Below are 21,231 nucleotides of genomic sequence, written 5' to 3'. Positions count from 1 at the left end.
AGAGAGTAGTTCCGCGTCTGGGTTGAAACTGGTACGCCGTGGCAGGGCTGCTTCTACCTGTCCTTGACTTAAACTGCCAGGTCTTGGTTGCCCTAAGTCACGACCTTTTGGAACTATTCTTTTCATGGACTACAGCCCCCTCCTAATCACGGCCTAGACGTTACATTACCACTGCTAGCAATTGCCCATGCAAAGGACCACAATCACTACCTCCCCGGCTCAGAGCAGTACCCAGACCCTTATGATCGGGACTTGGACGCTCTTCCATTAAACTGCCCCTTACTCCTAATGGCAACCAAGAACCTCCAACTGTGCCATCTCATGATCCCAAATCCTCTCTCATTCAATGTGGAATCAATCTCACCCCACCCCCCATCTATAAGTTCCTTGCCCTGATCAAAACAAGGACTCCTCCATCTCCTTCCAGATTGCAGTAGGCCCCTCCAATACCTCCTGATGGTGTCCATCACGACCTCTTCCCTGCACTCCCACCGGAACCCCTTCCAGTCTCTGCCCTCCAAGGTCATGGAACCTCCCAATACGCCCTCTCTAACCTGCACCTACGTTTCTGTCGAGAGCAAGTCTCTTAGCACGAGAGTTGGCATCCAGGCATCCTCCCACGGTGGAACCTTGGGTGTGGGGGCCACCCTGCCCCCCCCACTTGGACAACTTAAGGTCAGAGTCTGCATGTGCCTTGCGACAAGTCCCCTCCTGGACCGGTTACCACCTCCAGGAATTATCTCCCTTGGGGAGGCGGGAAACCTAGGTCCTGCCTAGCACTGGCTCAGCGCCGGTTCTGCTTGGGCTGCAGCAGTGAACTCGGAAGAGTCCATTCCTCTCTCAAATGGCAATTTTAACCTATTAAAGACCAGTCCTAGGTCGGACACTCAGTGAGTGTGAATAAGTGTCATTAAAACAACCGAAGAGTGGGAAGAAAACAAACTGGGAAGGACTACGTCCATGTTAAATGGGTTATAGTGCGCACCCACGGTGTATCAGGCCCTGTGCTGAGCGTTTTTATGTGTTTGATTTCATCCAATCCTATCAAGTCTTAAACATGCTTCAAGCCCATTTTACACTATGGTAAAAGTGAGGCCCAGAGAAGGGAAGTACTCCAAGTGTGTCTGGTTCCAAAGCTGTACTTTTGGAGAGATGCTCAGTCTCTTTAGCTATGAAATGACACCTCTGTCAAGGTCTCCCGCGGCCCAGTCCACTCCGCGGGCCCTCGCTTTCCAATGGTGCCCATTTCTCTAGGCTTAACTTTCAGAGTCGGCTGAGCGGCGCGGGAGAACTGCGCAAGCGCGCCTCGGAACTCCGAGCCCAGCCCACAGGGCACTGTTGTGTGCGTGGAGAAACTCGCCGAGCCCCGCCTGAGCTTCAACACGCAGGCTCAAGGGCGCGTGCCCTACGCTGCCGGCTCTGATTGGTCACCACAAGTAAGGGCACCGCCCAATGGGAGGCGTGGATAGTAAGGGGTCCCGCACGCCACAAGCAGAGGGTCTGTGTCAAGAGCGGCGGTGGCTGCAGGAGGCGAGAGAGACGGGTGAGGGCGCCGCGGGGTGGGCGGGGGAGCAGAGCGCTGGGAGTAGGGAGAGGGTGGAGGGACAACGAAGGGGACACCAAGGGTTGAAGAGCTTTGGGGCCTGCTCTAGGGCGGGGGCGGCGCGGAGTGGTAGGAGAGTCCTTCCTATGTGCTCTGGAGCAGTGGTTGAGCTCCCGCAGTGTGTAGGACTCCATGCTTGAGCTCGCCGGGCCTCCAGCCCTCGCTGGGAGCTCTTAGGTTGTGGAGTTAATAACGTCTGGTCAGAGAAAACGGATATGTAGCTGTGTAGCGCGAAAGTTGAACTTCCAGGCCCCTGGCGGGTTCTTTTCTGAAAGGACTTATTGATCTACGGTATAGAAAGCCCCCATTCAGTAGTTCACAGTCCAAGATTGGGAAGAGAGGAATGTAGTCGAGAAAAGTCCAAATGTTAGCTCTCTTGGGCCACCTTCTAAGAGGATATTGACTGGGTGCTTACTTTGTGTAAGCCTTAAACCAGACACTGGCCTTCCTCTCAGCGGAGTTCTCGGTTTGGAGTCTGGCTGTAAACAAGGAAAACTTGAACTCTCAGGCCCCTGGTTGACTACTTCCAGGAAGATCCTTTATTGAATGGCTGTTGTGTACAGGGCCCTGGCAACTCAAAAATTAGTGAGGGAGTTAAGGAAAGTTTAGCTCCTGGGTTTTTAGTGAATCATTTACTCAAGGAGCATTTATTGAGCACCAACTGAAGGCAGAGCCCTGTGCTGTGCTGTTATTGTGGGAATTGAATAGTCAAATAGGAGAGTTGGTTTGGCAAAAGTGGAATGTGCACAGAGACAGTTAAACTCCCAGGGCCTCACTTCCTGGAGGAAGCATTATTCATTAACTATCTACTCAGTGCTTACTGTGTGTTAAGCATTGTTCTTGACATTGGAACTGTATCAGGGATGAACAGACTAAAATCCCTGCTCTCTGGGAGCTTAATTTGAGCAACTTTTGTGTGCCGGGTTGTAAACTGAACTCCACCTGCCTCCTGGAACCAACAGATGAGTTGGGGGGGAAAAAAAAGATGGAGAAAGTAGAGACCGAAGTAGGAAAATAAGCTTCTAGGCCTGCAAGGGCAGGGAGGGGGGGCAGTCATTTGCTGAAGGGACCCTGAGCCCCTGCCATGTGAAGGGGCCGGGATTGGGTTGAACCCACACATCTAGAAGGGGAGATGGGGCACATAGAGAAACATTCAAAAGTTAAAATCCCTGTCCCTGGTCAGTGGTTGTGCTGGTGACAGCAGTCCCTACAACGACTCAGCCCTGTCCGGCCTACAAGCTCAGTGAGGAACATAGAGACCAGAGACTTCATCCCAAGCTCATGATGATTGCTATGATAGAGGTGGCACAGGATGCTATAGGAACCCCAAGAAGGTGGGAGTGACCACCAGCCTGAGGATGTAGATGTGTTGTTAGAAAAGGCTTCACAAAGGAAATGCTGAGGAGGAGTTTGCTAGATAAGGAGAGACCTTTCTTGGCAGAAGGAATAGCAGCATCGAAGACCTTAGATCCAAAAACATTTCTGGATAACTACAAGTGATATCATCTAACCTTTATCAAGTACTAGGGACTTTGTGGTCAGTACTACTCATAGTCCCATTTCACACGTGAGAAAACAGTCTGAGAGAGAGGAAGTAAGTGGCGGAGCTCAGATTCAAGGCCAGGGCAGCCGGGTTCCAGGGCCTGGGCTCTTAGTCACTTTGCTTTGCTGTGTCTGTGTCTCTCCATGTAGAAGAAGGAAAGGTGCTGCCCAAAGAGGGCACCGAACAGGCTGGAAAGGGTGTGACTGGTCCTCTGGGTAAAGAGCGCAGCAGCATCAGAGGCCAGACTGAGGAGGGCTGTCTCTCTCCTGTAGATGCCTGGCCGCCGTGGGGCATGTGTCAGCTTCAGAGGCACAGGCTCATTGAAGACTGAGGCATAAACACTGGATCCTGACTTGCTTACTGATAGAGTCTGGTGAGTGACACGATGGGCAAGGGAACCCCCTCCCCTTGGCTTCCTGGTGTCTCACCAGCTCCTTTCTTTCTCCAGGCACTGTCTTCCCCGGTATGGCAGAGGTGGTGGCTGAGGTGGCTGAGATGGCTGAGATGCCGACACAGATGTCACCAGGAGCCGTGGAGATGTCAATACCGATGTTCGGGGAGATGACAGAAATGTCAACAGAGTTGGCTGAATTGAAACCTGGGGAGGCCCTTGCCTCATCCCTCTTCTTCCAGCACCACCAGTTCATGTGCTCTGAGTGTGGCAGCCTCTATAACACACTGGAGGAAGTCATCTCACACCAGGAGCAGCATGTGCCCACTGGCACAGAGGAGGAGGCGCTGACTACCCTGGACACTGGCCTGGAGCCAGAACTAATGCCAGGTACTGAGGATGGGCCTTTCCAGTGTGGTGAGTGCAGCCAGCTCATCCTTTCCCGCTGCGAGCTCCTGGCCCACCAGGACACCCACCTCCGGGAGTCTGCAAGCCAGATCCAGTACCAGTGTGGGGACTGCCAGGAGCTATTCCCCTCGCCCGAGCTGTGGGTGGCTCATAGAAAAGCCCATCACCTTCCCAGTGCAGCAGCCGAACCACCAGTGCCGCCTCCTCTGCCTCCCCCAACAACACCACCTCCACCCCCTGCTCCACCCGAAGTCAGGATGGAGCCATATGAGTGTCCTGAGTGTTGTACCCTCTGTGCCACCCCTGAGGAGTTCTTGGAGCACCAAGGCACCCACTTTGACTCCCTAGAGAAAGAGGAGTGCAATGGCCTAGAAGAGGAGGAGGAAGATGAGGAGGATGAAGATGATGAAGAGACAGAGGACGAGGAGTCAGCGGCGCCAGTGGCAGAGGTTGGTGGCAGTACTGTGGGAGGTGACAAGTCCATGGCCGGCTGGGCCCAGGGCTGTGGAGATTGTCCTCAACACTGGACTTCAGCAGGGGCGCGCCGGCGACACCGGCGGACATCCCGTGCCTCAGCATCAACGGCCCACCCCTTCCGCTGTAGCCAGTGCCAGCGCAGCTTTAGCTCAGCAAACCGGCTGCTGGCTCATGGGCGGGCCCATGTTGGTGGCACACACGAGTGTCCAACCTGCTTCAAGGTCTTCAAGAAAGCAGCTTCACTGGAGCAGCACCTGCGGCTGCACCGTGGGGAAGCCCGCTACCTCTGCATGGACTGTGGTCGTGGCTTCAGCACAGAACTCACGTTGGTGGCCCACCGGCGGGCCCACACCGCCAACCCATTGCATCGCTGCCGCTGCGGCAAGACATTCAGCAACATGACCAAGTTCCTCTACCACCGGCGCACTCATGCAGGCAAGAGCGGGGCGCCCCCCACTGCAGCAGCCGCCTCCCCAGCTCCAGCCAAGCCCCACCCCCCACCTCCACCCCCAGCTCCTCCTGCCCAGCTACCTTGCCCTCAGTGCTCCAAGTCCTTTGCCTCAGCCTCCCGCCTCTCCCGGCACCGGCGCACAGTTCACGGGCCCCCTGAGCGGCGACACTGCTGCGGGGTTTGCGGCAAGGGCTTCAAGAAGCTGGTCCATGTGCACAACCACCTGCGGACACACACAGGCGAGAGGCCCTTCCAGTGCCACTCCTGTGGCAAGACCTTTGCTTCTCTGGCCAACCTCAGCCGCCACCAGCTGACCCACACAGGCGTGCGTCCCTACCAGTGCCTGGACTGTGGCAAGCGCTTCACCCAGAGCTCTAACCTGCAGCAGCACCGGAGGCTGCACTTGCGGCCGGTGGCCTTCGCCCGCGCACCCCGTCTCCCCATTACTGGTCTCTACAACAAGAGCCCCTACTACTGCGGGACCTGCGGCCGCTGGTTCCGAGCCATGGCGGGCCTGCGACTGCATCAGCGGGTCCATGCCCGAGCTCGGACGATGGCACTGCAGCCCAGATCACCGCCTTCTGACCCACCCCCGCCTCCTGAGCCTCAGCAGACTATCATGTGCACCGAGCTCGGGGAGACCATCGCCATCATCGAGACGTCCCAGCCACTGGCACTTGAAGACACGCTGCAGCTGTGCCAGGCAGCACTGGGGGCCAGTGAAGCAAGTGGGCTGTTGCAGTTGGACACAGCCTTTGTGTGACACAGCTAAGCGTAACAATAAGTTTGGTGGCAATAGCAAGTGTGGGTACCTGTGAGGAAAAAAGGGACTACCCCCTGGCAAACCACTCTGGCCCCCACCGGGTACCAGGATCCACCCTGGCATCTTACCCACTGACTCCTCAGAACAGCCCTGCCAGGTTTCTCATCACCTTTTTCTGCCCAAGGGGAGACTAAAGGTCTGAGATGTGAGAACTCAGGTCACCCCATTGCATTGCAAAGCAGAGTTTGCCAAGGCTCTTTGCTCTGTATCACCCTCCTACCCAGCGACACCAGGTAACCCTTCCTGAGCCCCAGCTGTGTGCCAGGTCTGTGCTGGGCACTGTTCCATACCTCTTCAGGTTCTCTGCTTGTCCCCCCAGCCCTAATGTTTTCTGGACTCTGGGCACCCAGGACTCGGCTCTGCCTGGTGGAGGAAGACACTTGACTTCTCTGGGATTCCTTAACTTCATTTTTGACCCATGTGGAAGAAAACCCTATAGGTGCCCAGGTGCACAGCTGCAGACTGGGTGATGCCGGAGACACAGGAGTGAGTCAGACACGGGCTCTGCCCAGGAGGCCCACAGTGTGATAGGAACACAAAGTACAGATGGCCTTGCTCTCTGAGTGTGTCTCATTGATTCTTTGAGCCCGGGTGTCCTAAGGCCGCCTTCCTGCATGCTGGGCGATGCTAGGAGTGAGAGACGAGTTGGGCCTCTGCCCTGTCTGTGGGAGGCAGACAGATCTCAGCCCCAGGTTCCTCAGGGCTGCGATGGTGCAGTAGGTCCCAGAGCAGGGAACAAAGCTCTGTGGTGGCAGATCAGGAGTCAGACTTCCTAGAGAAGGTAAGAATCTGCTAGCGGAAGAGAAAATTCCAGACAGACAGACTGGGGGGGAGGCCGGGCGGGCGGTGAGTTCTTGGTATACTTGGAGACTGTCCATTTATTCACAACTACAATAGTAGTGAACGATTGACTGCCTAGCTGTGGCAGGCACCGCAGTTACCACTGTGTATTGTGATCCCAACAGGCCTGTAAAGTGATCTCGGGATTATCCCTGTTGTACAGATGAGAAAATGAGCAGAGACTTGCCCAAGGTCTCATAGCTAGGCAGATGTCGCCAAGACTTTCACCCAGGCTGTCCCCTTCGGCCCATGTCTGTACCCAGTGCTCTTGAGCGATTGCAACCTGAAACCCATGGAGAGGCTGGGGTCTCAGAGGAGTCATACTGAAGGAAAGGTGAGCCAATGTCACAGAGCAGTTAGGGTTTGAGGGGGCCCTCAAAAGATCAAAGATCTTGGGAGCAGGAAAGGATCTTCAACCTTTTCAGAGGTTCCTTGGGGTGACGATTCTACCATCTCTAAATGGAGGATGATTTACGGCAAGTCCTTGGGGCAGGCCCCTCCCAGGCCTCTACAAACCCGGGTGCTCCAGCAGGAGGCAGAACGAGGCAGGGCTGTGAGTTGTCTGGGAGGGAGGCTTAGATCTGGAAGGCCTTGAAAGCCTGGCTAAGAAGTTGGGGCAGTGTGGGGAGGGGAAGGTCATAACTGGGGGTTGGGGCTTCTTGGGGTCAGGATGGGGCAAGGGGAAGGCTAAAAATGGTCCAGGAGGGAGAGGACAGGGCCAGAGCTGGGCAGAGGCCGTGGGTGTGAGGAGGGTGAGGGACACCCTCGGTGACCTCATGGCCAGCCAGATGTGAACAGGAAGGAGGAAGGGGTCCCCAGGAGCCCCAGCTCTGCCCTCACCCAGACCAGCCCTCCTCCCCTGCTCAGGTCCACTTGCTGTACACATTCATCTTACGAACAAAGTGCCACCTGCATGGTGTTGAGCAGAGGGCTACGGTTTACTTGGGGCAGTACACAGATGCCCTTGTGGCTGGCCAGAGCAGACAAAAGCCCAGATGCCATAGGAACAGCTCTTGAACTCCCTATGGAACGTGTTTGAAACTCCTTTCCCTCTTTCTTCACCCATGGAGCATATCAGTTGCTCCTCCCCAGGCCCCTTTCCACTTCTGAGATCTCTGCCCTCACCTACTGCTGGCACCACATGGAGGGGATGCCATTTCCCTTGCTCACGGCCCTCCCCTCTGGCCCCATCATGTTTTGTAAGTGAGAGTAAAAGCCAAGCTCTCTGCACCAACCTTCTCAGGGGTGTCACTTCCCAGCACCCCTAGGAGGCAGGCATGGTCGACACCCCATTTGAGACATAGAAATGAAAGCTTGTAGATCTGCTAGGGTTCAGGGTCAGTGCCTTTGCTCCCATGCATGCCTGTTAAGGGTCTACACTGGGTTAGTTGTATGTCCTCCAGACCCTGAAGCAGCAGGCAGCACGGGCTGAGACAGCTCTTTGTTCAAGTCGACTCTGCCACTTACGCTGTGGCCATGACCTAATCCCCAGTTCTCTCACAGGTCACTTGGGGGTAACAGTGCCTCCCTAGGTGGAAGCACATAGTTCATGCTGGGTCCAGGGGATAGACTCCTCTCAGGCCTCTGCAGCAGGTAAGCCAACCAGCTCGTCCCTGCACAGGAAGGCTGGGTACCTGAGCCAGGACCCAGACTCAGGCCTCTCATGGCCCAGCCTGCATTCACTCTATCCCATCCCCCTTCCTGAGATGCAGCCCACTCCTTTCCCAGGACAGCCCACCAGGCACCGCCCTCACCTCTGTGGAAACAGGCAGCCAGACAGGAGCAGGTTTTCATGCCAATAATTTATTGAACGGAGGTCTGTACACAGGCAAACCTTACTGTGGAAACTAAGACATCAGGAGCCCCCCACCCCGGCCCTCTAGGGTGAGGAGAGGAGGGAGAAGACCTTAGGGCAGAGGGAAGGAGGGAGACACAGCTGTAGAAGAGAAACACAGCTGTAGGAAGGGGAGGGGCCAGGTTGGACGGTGCGAATCGACGTTTTTCTTTAAGAAAAAAATTATAACAATCTATTTACACCCGGGGGCCAGGAAAGGGAAAAGGAGGAGACTGGCTGGTCTGGTTCTATTTACAAGGGACACAGGAGGGGAGGAGGGTTGGAGGAGGTGGAGGCCTGGGGAGAGGGGAGGGGGCCAAGGGGGTAGGAGGTCCTCAAGCCCCCAACCCCGTCCATCCTTCTCTTCCCTCCCCATGACCAGTTAAAATCCTCTTAAAAAGCCCACCATAGGGGTGAGGCTGGTGAGGGAGGGACAGGAGGTGGGGACAGGGACTCATTTACCTCTGCCCTCTTGTCTAGGGGCCCAGCCAGAGCAGGAGCTTGATGGGCTTTGGCCCCCCTTCCCAGCCCCACTTGGGGCTCCCAGATGGAAGGGTAGTTGGCGGGGCCCTCAGGAGGAGTTAGTGAGGGGAGCTGTGGCATCAGCTGGCTGCCATTCTGAGCTGCTCTGAGTCTCACTTAAAGCTGAGGGGGAGGAAAGAGCAGACAGTTAGTCTTTGCCTTTCAGAACTCCAGCCCAAACCCCCAAGAACAGGAAGTCAGTGTAGAATGGCTACACCAGAATTTGAAAACTGTCACTCTGGGTCCAGAGTTGCAAACTCACATGCCAAAGGGCCAGGTTGGTCACTGAGTGACTCACCAAAAAGCCAGGCCCCACATCAAAGGGCAGCTACAGCTCAGTCTGAGGAGCAGGCCCACTGCTGCCCTATCGGATTTTCTTCCCAAGAGAAACAGGAAATCCGAATTGTACGTGAAATGGCCCCAATTTTTAAATGTAGGCAACAACTTCAACTGTTTGTACAGGCCAAACATGTCTTTGGTTTCCCACTTAGCATTTCAACACAAATATATAGGCAATAATGCCCAACACAGGTGGCCATTCGCATGTTGTAAAATATGCTTTCTATACCATCAAACCGTCAGCTATTTTCAAGTACCTGCAGGAAACTCAGGGGCTGTAAGAACAGGCCTGCTGCCCAGGCTAAGAAATGCTGCTTTACCCCAACTTACCTTGTGAGGATGGGGTGAGGGTGGCAGTGCTCGCCGGGGACCTCAAGTGAGGAGGGATGAGAATGGCATTGAGAGATGGTTGGATGGAGAGTTCTAGAGACAGGAATGGACATGTCCAGTCAGAAGGCAGGGCTTCTAGAGATCCAGTTGGGATTTGAAAGGGGCACTGAACGCGGGACCCAGTTCTTGGCAAGGCCAAGCGTTTGAGGGCACACATACTTTAAATGAAAAACTGGAAAGAGCCTAGCACAGGAGATCGCAGGGCGCGGGTGCAGGTTCAGGTCTCCCTGAATCGGGGGGGCCTCTCCTGAGCCCCAGGCCTCCTGTCACCCACTCTCAGCTCCCCACTCCCATCTTCGACACTAGCTCTTCTCCATGATCTCTGGCTGCCCCTCCAGCTCCCCAGATCCCAGGCTGTGCCCTCACCGCCAGGACTGAAATTGAAGAGGGGGGGAAGCGGGCGGTTGTTGGGGAGCTGGGTTCCGTGACATCGCAGTTCATCAAAGAAGCTGTGGGCACAGGCTTCCAGCGGGGAGAGCCTCGAGGACGGCGTGTACTCCAACAGGCTAGAGCAGAGCGCGATGGCCTCAGGCGGCGTTCGAGATTTAAACACCTTGGGGGTAGGCGGGACACAGGTCATGAGGGTGAGATTCCCCAGGAACGGGCATACTGCCACAGTGCTGGCAGCGAACGTGACTGCCTGCCTCCTACAAACCCACTTTCCAAATAAGGAAACTGAGGCACAACCCCTAAGAGGGAGCTCAGTTTGTATCGCCTGAACAGCCTGGACTGTATTTCCCCACCAGAAAAATGAGACTCCTGAGTCCACTGTGGGTCCTCAACTCTTAGAGTACAGGAAATTCCACAAACAATCTGATGAAAGTTATTGGCCCACTCCCAAACCTTAACTCCATAGCCAGGTCCCCAGACTAGTTGGACTCCAACAGGGATCTTGGCCATGATGCCTGAGCTCCTTGCCCTGCCCCACCTTTGTCCACGGGTGAGCTTTAATCTGGGGGAACTTGAACTCCGTGTAGTTGGGGTTCATCTCTCGGATCTGTTCCCGGGTTGGTGTTCCCAGCACCTGTAGGGAAAGGGAAGAGTCTAAGCCAAGGGCCCTACCCCTTAGCCCCACCCCTGTCCACCAGGCCCTGCTCTTACCTTGATGATCTCCACCAGCTGATCTACCCCACTGTCCCCAGGGAAGATGGGCTGGCCCAGGAGGAGCTCGGCCAATACGCAGCCAGCTGACCACACATCTGAAGGAAATGGGGGAGAGTCAGGGCTACCACACTCATCCCCTCACAAACATTTCTGTCCCTCATGGTCATCCTGAGAGGGACCAGGAGCCCCATCTTCTCAGCTTAGAGAGGAAATGCCTTATTCAAGGTCATACACAGCTAGGACTTTGAACCTCTAGATCTGCCTGACTGCACTACAGTCTCCAATCTAAGTGTGTTTCCAGCCCTCATGGCCTCCCTCCACTCAGCAACCCCAATGAGCCCTTTCTCTGCCTCTAGCCTTGGAGGACAACCCAGTAGGTCTAGAATAAGCAACTGTGCTCTCTGGGCCTCAGAAAGGTAGAGCCTTAAGTCCTGGGCTGCCATGCTCACTCCCTAGCTTCTATCCTGCCCATGGAAATTGCTGCAGCCTTGTACTCTCCCCTTTCCCTTGTCTGTACCCTGACCCCCATGGCACAAGTTCACTCATAAGGACCACCTCACGCAGCTGATGAACGTTTTCTTCCAAATCCTTCACACCCTCCACATGCCTGGAAGGTAGCACTGTCGTTCCCACCAACAGGGAGGGACACAGGCCCTGTGAGCAGGTCACACCCTGATGGTGGCAAAGCCTCACCTCAAATTCTTCTAAGGTCGCCATCAGCCCCTCCCCCCGGATGAGAAGAGAGGGCAACTGGGAGGTTCCAGAGCCAGTATGGACTCTGGAGTCGGGTCAGCTTTCAAAGCCCAACCCTGCCCAGTCCCAGCGGTGCAACTGTAGGCAGGTGGCCTGCGACTGCTCATCTGTAAAGGAGTGTACGACGACACTGCCCTCCTAAGTTTGTGAGGACTGCATAAAAGGACAGACATTAAGCTTTTATCACCAAGCCTGGCAGAGGCACACAGAACTTAAAAACTGCCACGACTGCTGTCCCCACCCCACCCTCCTGTAAGTCTGACCGATGGATGAGGTGTAATCAGTGGCTCCAAAGATCAGCTCCGGGGCCCGGTAGTAGCGAGAACAGATGTAGGAGACGTTGGGCTCCCCCCGGACCAGCTGCTTTGCACTGTGGGAAGAGGGGACAGGAGTAAACACAGGCGAGGGTCAGGACCCCTCCTCGCCCCTTCGGCCACCCAGCATATCCCAGGTCAGGCCCACCTGCCAAAATCGCAGAGCTTCAGGACAGCGGTGTCAGGGTCCACCAGCAGGTTCTGGGGTTTGATGTCACGGTGACACACGCCCTGGGAGTGGATGTAGGCCAAGCTCCGGAAGAGCTGGTACATATACACCTGGGACAGGCAGGGGACATCAGAATTCCAACCCCGCTCTCCTTAGAATACACCACTGCTCCACCTTTGTGGCCAGAAGAGCCCTCCAGGCCCTCTCTCGCTGACCTGAAAACTCTTCCACTGCCCCCTGGTTCTCAAACTGCGCATCAGAATCGCTCGGAGGCCACATGAAAGCAGACTGCCAGGCCTGCTCCCAGTCTGAGATTCAGTAAGTTCAGGATGGAGCTTTTGCAACAAGCCCCCAGTGCTGGTGCTGGTCCACACTCTGACAACTACCACTTCAACCCCCCATCTCAGCAGAAGCCTGATGAATAAGAGACATCAGGAAGACCTTGCTTTAAAGCAGGCTGGGGAGCCAGACACTCAGCTACCCCCTCACCGAGGCCACCGGCTGGAGGAAGGGCTCAGTCTCCTTCATCTGTCAGTCAGACCACCCATGAGCAGCCCCTCTCCAGCTGGGTTTTCCTGCCACTCTCCCTCCCAGTGACTAGAACGTAAGTGCCAAGGGAGCAAGGACCTTTTGTTTCATCGCTGCCACGTCCCCCAGGGTCTAGACCACTGCCTGGCAAGTAATAACTGCTCGGGCCTGCTTCCTGGGCCCCCTCCTCCTCTATTCCTGCTGCCCTTGGCCAGAGATGCCACTTCCTCGCCCTGCACCTGGTCTCCTTCTGGAAGCCTTCCTTAACTCTTCTCGCCACAAAGTAGACAGGACTGGGGGCCTTCTGTTTCCAAAATTCCCCTCGCTCCTTCTAGTATGGCAGGTGCTAACAATCTTACAATTCTCTGTGACAATATCCATCTATCCTGCTGAACGGAGAGGCTTCAGGTGCAAGGCCTGGGTTTCAGTCAGCTGGGCCTCTGGAATTGCTCATTGCTGGGCCTGACACACAGGCAGCCATAAGACAGTCACCACACCAGAGAACTCTCCTCCTGAGAGGTGAGGTCCCATAGTACCAACTACTGGCCCCTCTGCATTCTTGGTCACCGCCCAATTCTGAGCCAATTCCTCCAACACTACTGGTGCCACTGGGCTCCCAGTATAGACCTGAGCAGATACCTTGCAGCCTTCCCAGGCCCAGTCAGCCTGCCTCCCTGATTCAGTCTGACTTAAGGCTGGGCTGCCCTGCATTTAGCAAGCTTCATTTCTGGGGGTACAGGGACAAGGACAGGGAACATGAGGCCACAAACCAACGTAAACTTGGAGAATGAGGAAACCCACAGAAGGCAGGAGGGTCCGAAGGCCCAGGCTTTGTGGGACTAGGCCCTAGCAGCCTGCCTGCCAACCCACCTTGACATAGATGATAGGGATGGTCAATTTGGCCTTGGTGAAATGGCGGGCCACCCGGTACACCGTCTCGGGCACATATTCCAGCACCAGATTTAGGTAAAGCTCATCTTTCTGCAGAGAGCAAAGGAGAGGTGTGAGGCATTGAGAGGAAAGGGTGAAGAAGGGGGAGAGGGGGAGGGAAGGTTGTGGGGAATGGGGGAAGGACCAGCAGTCATGAGAAAGGCAGGAAAATGGGTGGAGTGAAGGTGGAGGACTTCTTCCCATCCCCAAGGTCTCACCTTCTCCCCACTGGAGTAGAAAAAGTATCTCAGCCTCACGATGTTGCAGTGGTCCAGCTTCCGCATAATCTGCAGCTCTCGGTTCTTGGGGGCAAAGGGAGAGCGCCTCAGAAAACCACCAGCTCTCTCTGCCTCCCCTCCCTAGTACCTCTCACCAAAGCCCTACTCCCCTATTCCTCCCAACAGAGCCAGGCAGCTACTCCCTGTGTCCCAGCTCCAAGAATCCCCTGGAGTAGCCTGATTCCTCACCCCAGCCCATCCCCCTCACACAAAAGCTGGAGGTCCATGGGCTAAACCCAGACCACAGATGTGCTTTCTTCAGCCCATTTTAAAATGATTGATTTATTGCTGACACTTGAAAATCAAGTAACTTCATGTACAAATCCAGTGTCCTGGCTTCTCTTGAAAATTCAGGTGATGTAGCCACATGAGGCCAGCCTCCCAGCATGGCACAAGTGACAACAAATAAGTAGTGGCCATCCAGTTCACCCTGGTCTGCACTCCTCCCTACTGCTTCCCATGGAGGCATCTGGGCGCTTAAACCTTGGCTTGGATCCTGAATCTCAGACTTCAGGCTTCCAATTCTCATCTTCCCCAAACGGATTCAGCCTCAGCCTCTTCCCAGAAGGCCCACTGGTCTCAGCATTCTCCCCTATACTCTGTTTCTCTCTGGGGCCTCAGAACTTCCCGCCCTCAGATGTCTCTCACTTCTGGAACTCAACATTAATCAAATTCTGACTGCCACCCTGGAGCTCCTCCTGCCCAAGAGTCCTCACTGCCCAGACCCAGGGTGTAACCTGGCTCCCCAACCTAGGCTCAGCTCTTCTATGTCCAGATTAGCCTAGGCTCCAAAATGCCATCCTTCAAACACCAATTATCCCTTGAGTTCCACTCTCCTGGGCCTCCACTAGCTCACAGGGAATGAGGAAAAGACACCCTTCCTCAGGGGGAGAGAGCCCCACATCAAGGCCTGTGGTTTGCTGAGCTCTGGGCAGGCTGGATTCCACCCTACACTTACCCGGGGCAGAGGAAGACCTTTGCTAAGACACTTATCAGCCCCAACAGCTTGCTTTCTCCTCTAAGCAGAAGCATAACTGAGGTCTTGAGAATCAGATTCTAGTCTTGACCTCCGGTAATTCTGTTATATGAGTCTCAGTTTCCAATTTCTGCTTACTTAAAATGGGAACAATACTACCTACCTTCAGAGCGCCTTTATGTAAATTAAGTAAGAAACTGCCTGCAGAGCATTTACAAAGAGCAAAAGCCCAATAAACATCGGCTCTGGGCTCTCCTGGAATCCACATTCCCATCTTCCACACAACTCCCTTTTTTCTCCCTTCTCCTCTGGCCCATGCTCAGATCCCCTGTGGAACCCTAAAGCCAGCACTCTTGTTGGGGCTCTCTCACCAGCCATGCCCAGTCAAACCTCCATGTCCCCTCCGCACCACCCCTCCCTCGCCCTGCCCCCAAGCTACCTTGAACCTCTTGTCCTGGAGAACCTTCTTGATGGCTACCAGTTCCCTGGTTTCTGCCAGCCGAGCCTGGTACACGACCCCAAATGAGCCATTGCCAATCACTTTGATGTCTGTATAAGCCACCTCCTGGGAGCGCTCCGGGCCTTGGCCTAGAGTGGCTACCACTGTGGTCACCTTGCCACTGTCACCTGGGGAACAAAGGGGACACAAACCCACTGACCTTTCCCCTTTTGCCACCACCCCATCCTGGGGCTATGGCAGGGAGGAGACTCTCTACAGGAAGCTCTCTGGGGCCTCTCCGGTCCTTTTTCCTTTCTCCTTCTCTCATATAGGAAGATCCTGACATCTAAACCTCTTGCTGACCACTAATCTACTTCTAATAAGCAGCAAACCACTAGGTCCTCTTGGTCTGAGGAGACACCAACACTCCCAGGTGTTGACTCCATCTACTACGAGCTTACTGCCTTCTGGCCCTTTCTGACTGGGGAAAGCCCAACCTAACCTCTTCCACTTAAGAGCAGTAACTCTGAGGTGCTTCTTTAGGAAAGCACTAACCTTCCTCACAGCTCAGGGGAGTGACCTCTACATCCTCCTGGTGGAGCTGGTAACTTTGCCACTGGTTTTTGGTGACAGGAATGAATGGCTCCTCTTGGCATGAGTGCTAGTGCCCTCTCACTTTTTGGGACTAGTTAGCCCTTGCACGGATACTTTGGGGTTAGAGAAGGCACTGACCTGACCTCACCTGTGTGGTCCAGAGCCCCAGACCCCTTCCAGTATGTGGATGGTCCTTAACCGACATGCACTAAATTGTGAAGCTGACCCAGCCTTGGTCCTTCAAAGGAAAATTATAATTCCTAGTTCCAGTGTCTGAATGGCAGCAAACTTTGGTGGCACTTTGGGGATAAAGACCACTTTTCTTCAGGGAACTGATGAAAGGTTCCCCCAAAGAAAAGGGTTACTAATGAATCAAATCTATTTTGACGGATCAGTTAACACTTTCTTTTGGAGGTGATCCTGCATAGCTATTTTTCCCGAACTAATGACACCACACCTCAGAATGAAAGGGATATAACCTTGATCCATATTCTATGGGGAACTGTGACCTTTCCTTCCATTTTTGTGAAAGAAGACCCACCAAGCCATGTTTTTATGAGAACAGTGACTATGACTTGGTCTGAAGTGTACGCTAACTCCCAGTCTCTTCTTACTTATAAGAAACAGCAATCATTAACTTCCACTTTTGGAAACTGTGTTTTAAAAGGGAAGATGACCTGGGTACCAGGTTTGGAAAGCCCTGGTCCTGTTCTTTGGGGAAACAGAAATCCCCTTCCTATAAAGGGGATCAAATTCAGAGCCCCTTTTTTGAGTAGTGGTGGTGGTGATTTTATGCTTGTTCTCTTTGGACACAATAACCCTTGAGGCCCATTTGTAAGCGATGATGACCCCTGATCCTACTCTCTGATGGATGGCAACGTCAGATTTCTGTTTTTAAGCCTCAAGGACCCAAGACCTTGGTACTGGAAAAACAAGAACCTATGACTCCTGTTTCTTTGAGGATTACTATATCTAACCCTAAATTCCAAGTGATGGTAACCCCCAAATCTTTCTCTGAGGAAAGGAGAGCTCAGATCCCAGTTTTGGGAGGCACAGTGACCTCGAGCTCCTATCCGGGCAAATAAAAGAACCTGATCAACGATTGAGGGGCTTCGGGAACCCTGATCTCCACCCACCACGGGCTCCCTAGTACTCACGGCCCAGCTTCACTCCGGGCGGCGGGAAGCTGGTGCCCGCGCTGGGGCCGCCGCTGCCTCCTCCGCCACTGCCACTGGGGCCACCACCGGAGCTCGAGGCCCCCACGCCCCCACCCATGGCTCCGACTGACGCCTTCCCGCCGGCGCTGCCGCCAGGGCCAGAGGCCGAGCCCCCGGGGCCGCCGCCACCGCCGCCGCCTCCGCCGCCTGGCTCCGCGAACGAGCTGGTCCGCGCCCGGCCCGAGCCCCCAGGGCCGCCCCCCGAAGGCGCGCCGCCGCTCATGGCGCCGAGCGCAGGCCCAGGTCGCGGGGCTCGGGCTGCCCCCGCCGCCGCCTCTGCCGCTGCCTCCCCCGGCCTCTGGCCTTTTCCAGGCCGCGCCGCTCGGGCTCCGGCTCCGGCCCAGCGCCCGCCGCGGGGCACACCGGGAGATGCAGTCCGCCGGCCCTCAGCGCCGCCGTCACCGCCCTCGGCCTGGAGTGAGCCGCGTGGCACGCCGGGAAATGGAGTCCGCAGAGGCCTCAGAGTAGACCGCGAGGATGAGTCGCGCTGCGCGTCGAGAAAGAGTTCTGGGAAGTCGGTCAACTGTGCTCACGGCGGACCGTGAAGTACTTTGGGAAGAAGAGTCAGAGTCGCACATCCACTCCACTGTGGCAACGGTGAGCCCCACAGTGTGCCTCAGAAATGTAGTTGTAGCCGCTCCGTGAGTGGCCTGAGGCACGCCGGGAAACGGAGTCCAGTCGTTCACTGAGTCTATTGGCTGTGTGTGCCTACTGGCGCCAGGTGTACTCTGGGAAATTGAGTCAGCGCGGGATGACCCGCGGATCTCGGACCGTGAGGCAAGCCGGGAAATGGAGTCATCGCCACGCCCTCACCGCATTGCAGGTGTAAAGCGACTCCCAAAGCACGCCGGGAAATGGAGTCCCATGTGATACCTAATCCCTAAATGGTTACTGCAGTTCCGGAGATAGGCTGGGAAATGGAATAGATATAATTCTCCTCCTCCCTCGTACACTAGGCCGCAGTCCCGGCTGGGAAATGTAGTCGCTACCAAGGCTTCAGAGCAGTTGCTACAGCGAGCCCTTGCGTCTTCTGGGAAATGGAGTTCAAGGCAGCCTCCCCATTGACTGAGGGGAAGGGAATATACCATGAGCCCGAAGCATGCTGGGGAATAGTCCAGACCGCATCCAGACACTTTGTGAGACAAGACTGCCTACGCTTGCTTGGAAGCGGAGTCCAGCGGGGTACCTGCGGGAAAGCAGGAGCATGAAGAGTGTTTCAACGCCTTCTTTCCCGCCCCCCAGTTCCCAAGAAAGAGCCAAAGTCGTCTAGGGGGTGTTGGAAAATTCCAAGTTTCAAGTTTCCACAAATCGGGAAGGAAAACTCCCCTACAAACGATTTGGGAAACAAAGTTCCTGGCGGTTTGTCAGAACAATACAGTCTTCGAATACAGTCTAGTTTTTTCTAGCATTGTGAGTAGCAGGAGGCTGAGCGGAGCGTTAAAAAAGAAAATACAATGCCTTGAACCCCCCATTCAGCTTTTTGCGTCCTCCTGCTTCCTAAATTACAAGATCCTGGAGGGCTCCCAAACAAGAAAGCCATCTGTTAGGAGTAGCCTGGGTTTGTGCACGCATTAAGTCGCCCTATTTATCGATTATACCCGGAAGGACAGGAGCATCAAAAGGGAGCTGTGAATAGTGTGTGTGTCCTGGAAATTCTTGGAACTAGAATGAAATTACCCTCAGCCCCTCCTGCCTCGTGGAATGATGGGAAATAGAGTCTCTAGACTTCATTTTAATCCGAATCTGTGTTCGTATTAACTGTCCTGCCTTCTCTGAAGCCTGAAGAAAGTCTCATCCACTTAGTCTGTTCCTGACTGCAATTCCCACTGGACACAGTCCTCCCGGGCGGGCCAGACGGTAGCGTTAAAGCGTTTTCAGACTACATTAACCAGAGGCAAAGCGGATGCACTTCCGCTCCCTTCTCGACGAATGCGACTGCATCACGCACAGCCCGAAGCGGACATTTCTGGGAGTTGTAGTTTCTCAGCCAAACGGTGTCTGCTGCCCTCTGACGGCAGATCCGAGTGGAAAATAAAAAATCTTGAGTCAAGCCCCGAAGTCTGGGAAATCAATCCTACACTGAACCAAGAAGGCCCAGAAGGGCAGCGAGGCGGGATAGTGGCGGTTACTTAACCGCCAAAAGCCGTGGAACATGCGCAGTGGTCTGCAAGTAGGCATCGGCCACCACAGGGATTGGGATCCGTGGGAGCCTGAGGGCGACTGTAGGAGGAACTCTTACCGGGATGTTTGTAGGGATTGAGAACGTGTCAAGGGGTGCCGGGGCGGATGGTCAATGTCTTTGAGGGGCCCATGGGTGCCTGGAGGTACTCAGAGGTACCGTAGAGAGGTGAAGGGGGCCTTACTGGGGACCGATGGAGAAGTCAGAGGGGCCTTGGGGGTTTTTTTTAAAGGTCTGTGGGAGACTGAGAATCTTCTGGTGACGGGATTTCTGAGGAACCTGAAGGGGTGAAGGATGGTTGAGTAGCATCAGGAACTTTGGGGGTCTGTGGGAGTGTTCTAGGTGCAAAGAGGAACTCCGATGGGAGGAATTAATTGATGAAGCATAGTGAGATTTATAAAGGGCTTTTTACTTTGAATCAGAGATTCTGAAGAATGTGGAAGGGAGCAAATGTGTGGTCTTGAGGGTGAACAGATTTAGGTAGGTCATTTTAAAGATTAGAAGGGTCCTGTAGTTTTCAAGACCAGGTGCCACCTGTGACACCTCACTCAGCTCCAGAATTGGGGGCAGTAAATCTGCCCTGGCCTAGTCTGATTTGGAAAGCAGTTCTGGAGCTGAGCACTTTTGAATCGACGTTAGACCTGGTTAGAAGTGTTTTGAAGGCACTGGAATCAGGAGCTGAGTACCTGTTGGGGTTCCCCCCCCACCCCCCAGTGATGACATCCCCTTTTCTCCATCACACTACCACCACCAACTCAGCTGCAACTATGTTGCCAGGAAACATGCCTCTTCTCAACTTCCAGAAATAGGCCAGTGGCTCCCACCCCAGGGAGTGCCTTACATCACCCAGGAGAGGGAGCAGTTGCCCACAGGCTGCCACCGGAGCTTCAGTTTCCTGCCAATACCCCAGTCCTGGATCCCGTCTTCACTGCCAACCGACATCATCTGGGACCACCCACCCTGGGCTGGCATGAAGTGAGGATGAAGTGAGAGTGGGTAGGAGTTGCCAGTTTCTTCCCCCTCAGAGCTGCACAGGGTGGGGTTTCACAGTGAAGCTAGTCCAACAGGCTCTGAGCTCTCAATCCCCACTCTCTTAGCAGTTGTGTGGCCTTGGGGAAAATCCTTCCTCCCTCTGGGCCTCAGGCGCCTCACCTGCACCAAAGGGGTTGGGCTGTCTGAAAGGGGCATGTTCTTCCATCCCATTTGAACTCTCCAACCTGGGCTTCTAACTTGATATCCTCACCTTTCAGATCCTTACCTTTGAGACCATGGTCTAGATGCAACCATCCTGGCTTCAGTCAGAAAACTCGGGAGTTGAAAAGAACATAAGCTTCAGAGACAGACTTCATTTAAAGTCCTGGCTGGGCTTAGGGCTTTGGGCAGGTCATTAAGAGCCACTTGAACCTACCTTGCTGGGTGTTGGAAATATAGCACAGCACTACAGCTCCTAACTAGGTACTTGGTGCACAGTAGGTCAATCAATAGCAACTCTGATTAAGCCAGCCCCATCTCGACTTGCTGGTGGAAGGTGTTCCCATGGTTCCACAGGAAGATCACTAAGGTCCCTTGCAAGGTTTACATTTCATGGGACTACAGGCCTGTCCCCAAAGGACTCCCAGACTCAGATGCGCCCCATGGAGAGTGAAGTGTGGAGAAACTAGAGGTAGTACAAAAGGAGCTCCAGGCCCTCGCCAGAGGCTGGGGACATGGATAGGAATCCGGAGCCAGAAAGGCATTTCAGGCGACTGGTGAAGTCTAAGTGCTTCTACAGACAAGCAGTCTCCCTGGGATAGGGGAGCAATCAGATGATAGCCAGAGTATGCCTGACACTTCAATCATCAGGCCCTGGAGGTCATATGCGCCCCCCAGCCCCAGGTCAGATCATCTCCCACGCCTGGAATTTGACCCATTCAGATGGGGTTAGGCCCTCTGGCCATATATCCACTAGGGAGCCAGACCAGGCCCCTGTCCTTCAGAATCCAGTGTAGGCTGTGGCCCTTCGGTGACACAGATCACTCCATCCAAAGATCCAAGTTTTATTGTTTTGAATACATTCTCCAGCAGCCCCCAACTTCCCTCCCCCCATTCCGTCCCCAATACAGAATAAGGCTTGACCACAGACCCCCTAT

General features: G+C 54.7%; 2 protein-coding genes across 6 annotated transcripts in view; one reads left to right on the top strand and one right to left on the bottom strand.

Moving 5' to 3' along the window:
- The window catches only part of ZNF526 (zinc finger protein 526), a 7,167-nt gene extending 908 nt beyond the window's left edge, over positions 1–6,259 (top strand). The window contains exons 1-3 of one of the 5 annotated variants that reach the window (XM_039850020.1): positions 1,459–1,543; positions 3,296–3,519; positions 3,595–6,259. In XM_039850020.1, coding sequence (XP_039705954.1) covers positions 3,612–5,636 — 2,025 coding nt within the window. In that variant the 5' untranslated portion in view covers positions 1,459–1,543; positions 3,296–3,519; positions 3,595–3,611 and the 3' untranslated portion in view covers positions 5,637–6,259. Of the gene's footprint in view, positions 1–1,426; positions 1,544–2,639; positions 3,520–3,594 lie in introns of those variants that run through there. The other 4 variants (XM_039850018.1, XM_039850021.1, XM_039850017.1 and 1 more) reach the window with 4 other exon arrangements.
- Positions 6,260–8,319: 2,060 nt separating this feature from the next.
- On the bottom strand, positions 8,320–17,267 carry GSK3A (glycogen synthase kinase 3 alpha). Its single transcript, XM_039850022.1, has 11 exons — positions 16,864–17,267; positions 15,113–15,300; positions 13,638–13,721; positions 13,360–13,470; positions 11,941–12,071; positions 11,742–11,848; positions 10,723–10,820; positions 10,550–10,645; positions 9,988–10,174; positions 9,562–9,654; positions 8,320–9,015 (listed from the first exon to the last, which is right to left on the bottom strand). Exons 1-11 carry the CDS (start codon positions 17,144–17,146, stop codon positions 8,942–8,944), a joined length of 1,452 nt encoding a protein of 483 aa, XP_039705956.1. The 5' UTR covers positions 17,147–17,267; the 3' UTR covers positions 8,320–8,941.
- Positions 17,268–21,231: the final 3,964 nt, after the last annotated feature.

This window comes from Pteropus medius, unplaced genomic scaffold, assembly GCF_902729225.1.
Source record: "Pteropus medius unplaced genomic scaffold, Ma_sr-lr_union100, whole genome shotgun sequence".
NCBI lineage: Eukaryota > Metazoa > Chordata > Mammalia > Chiroptera > Pteropodidae > Pteropus > Pteropus medius.
The sequence above is the reverse complement of the archived record's forward strand: the minus strand, read 5'-3'. Positions and strand labels throughout refer to the sequence as shown.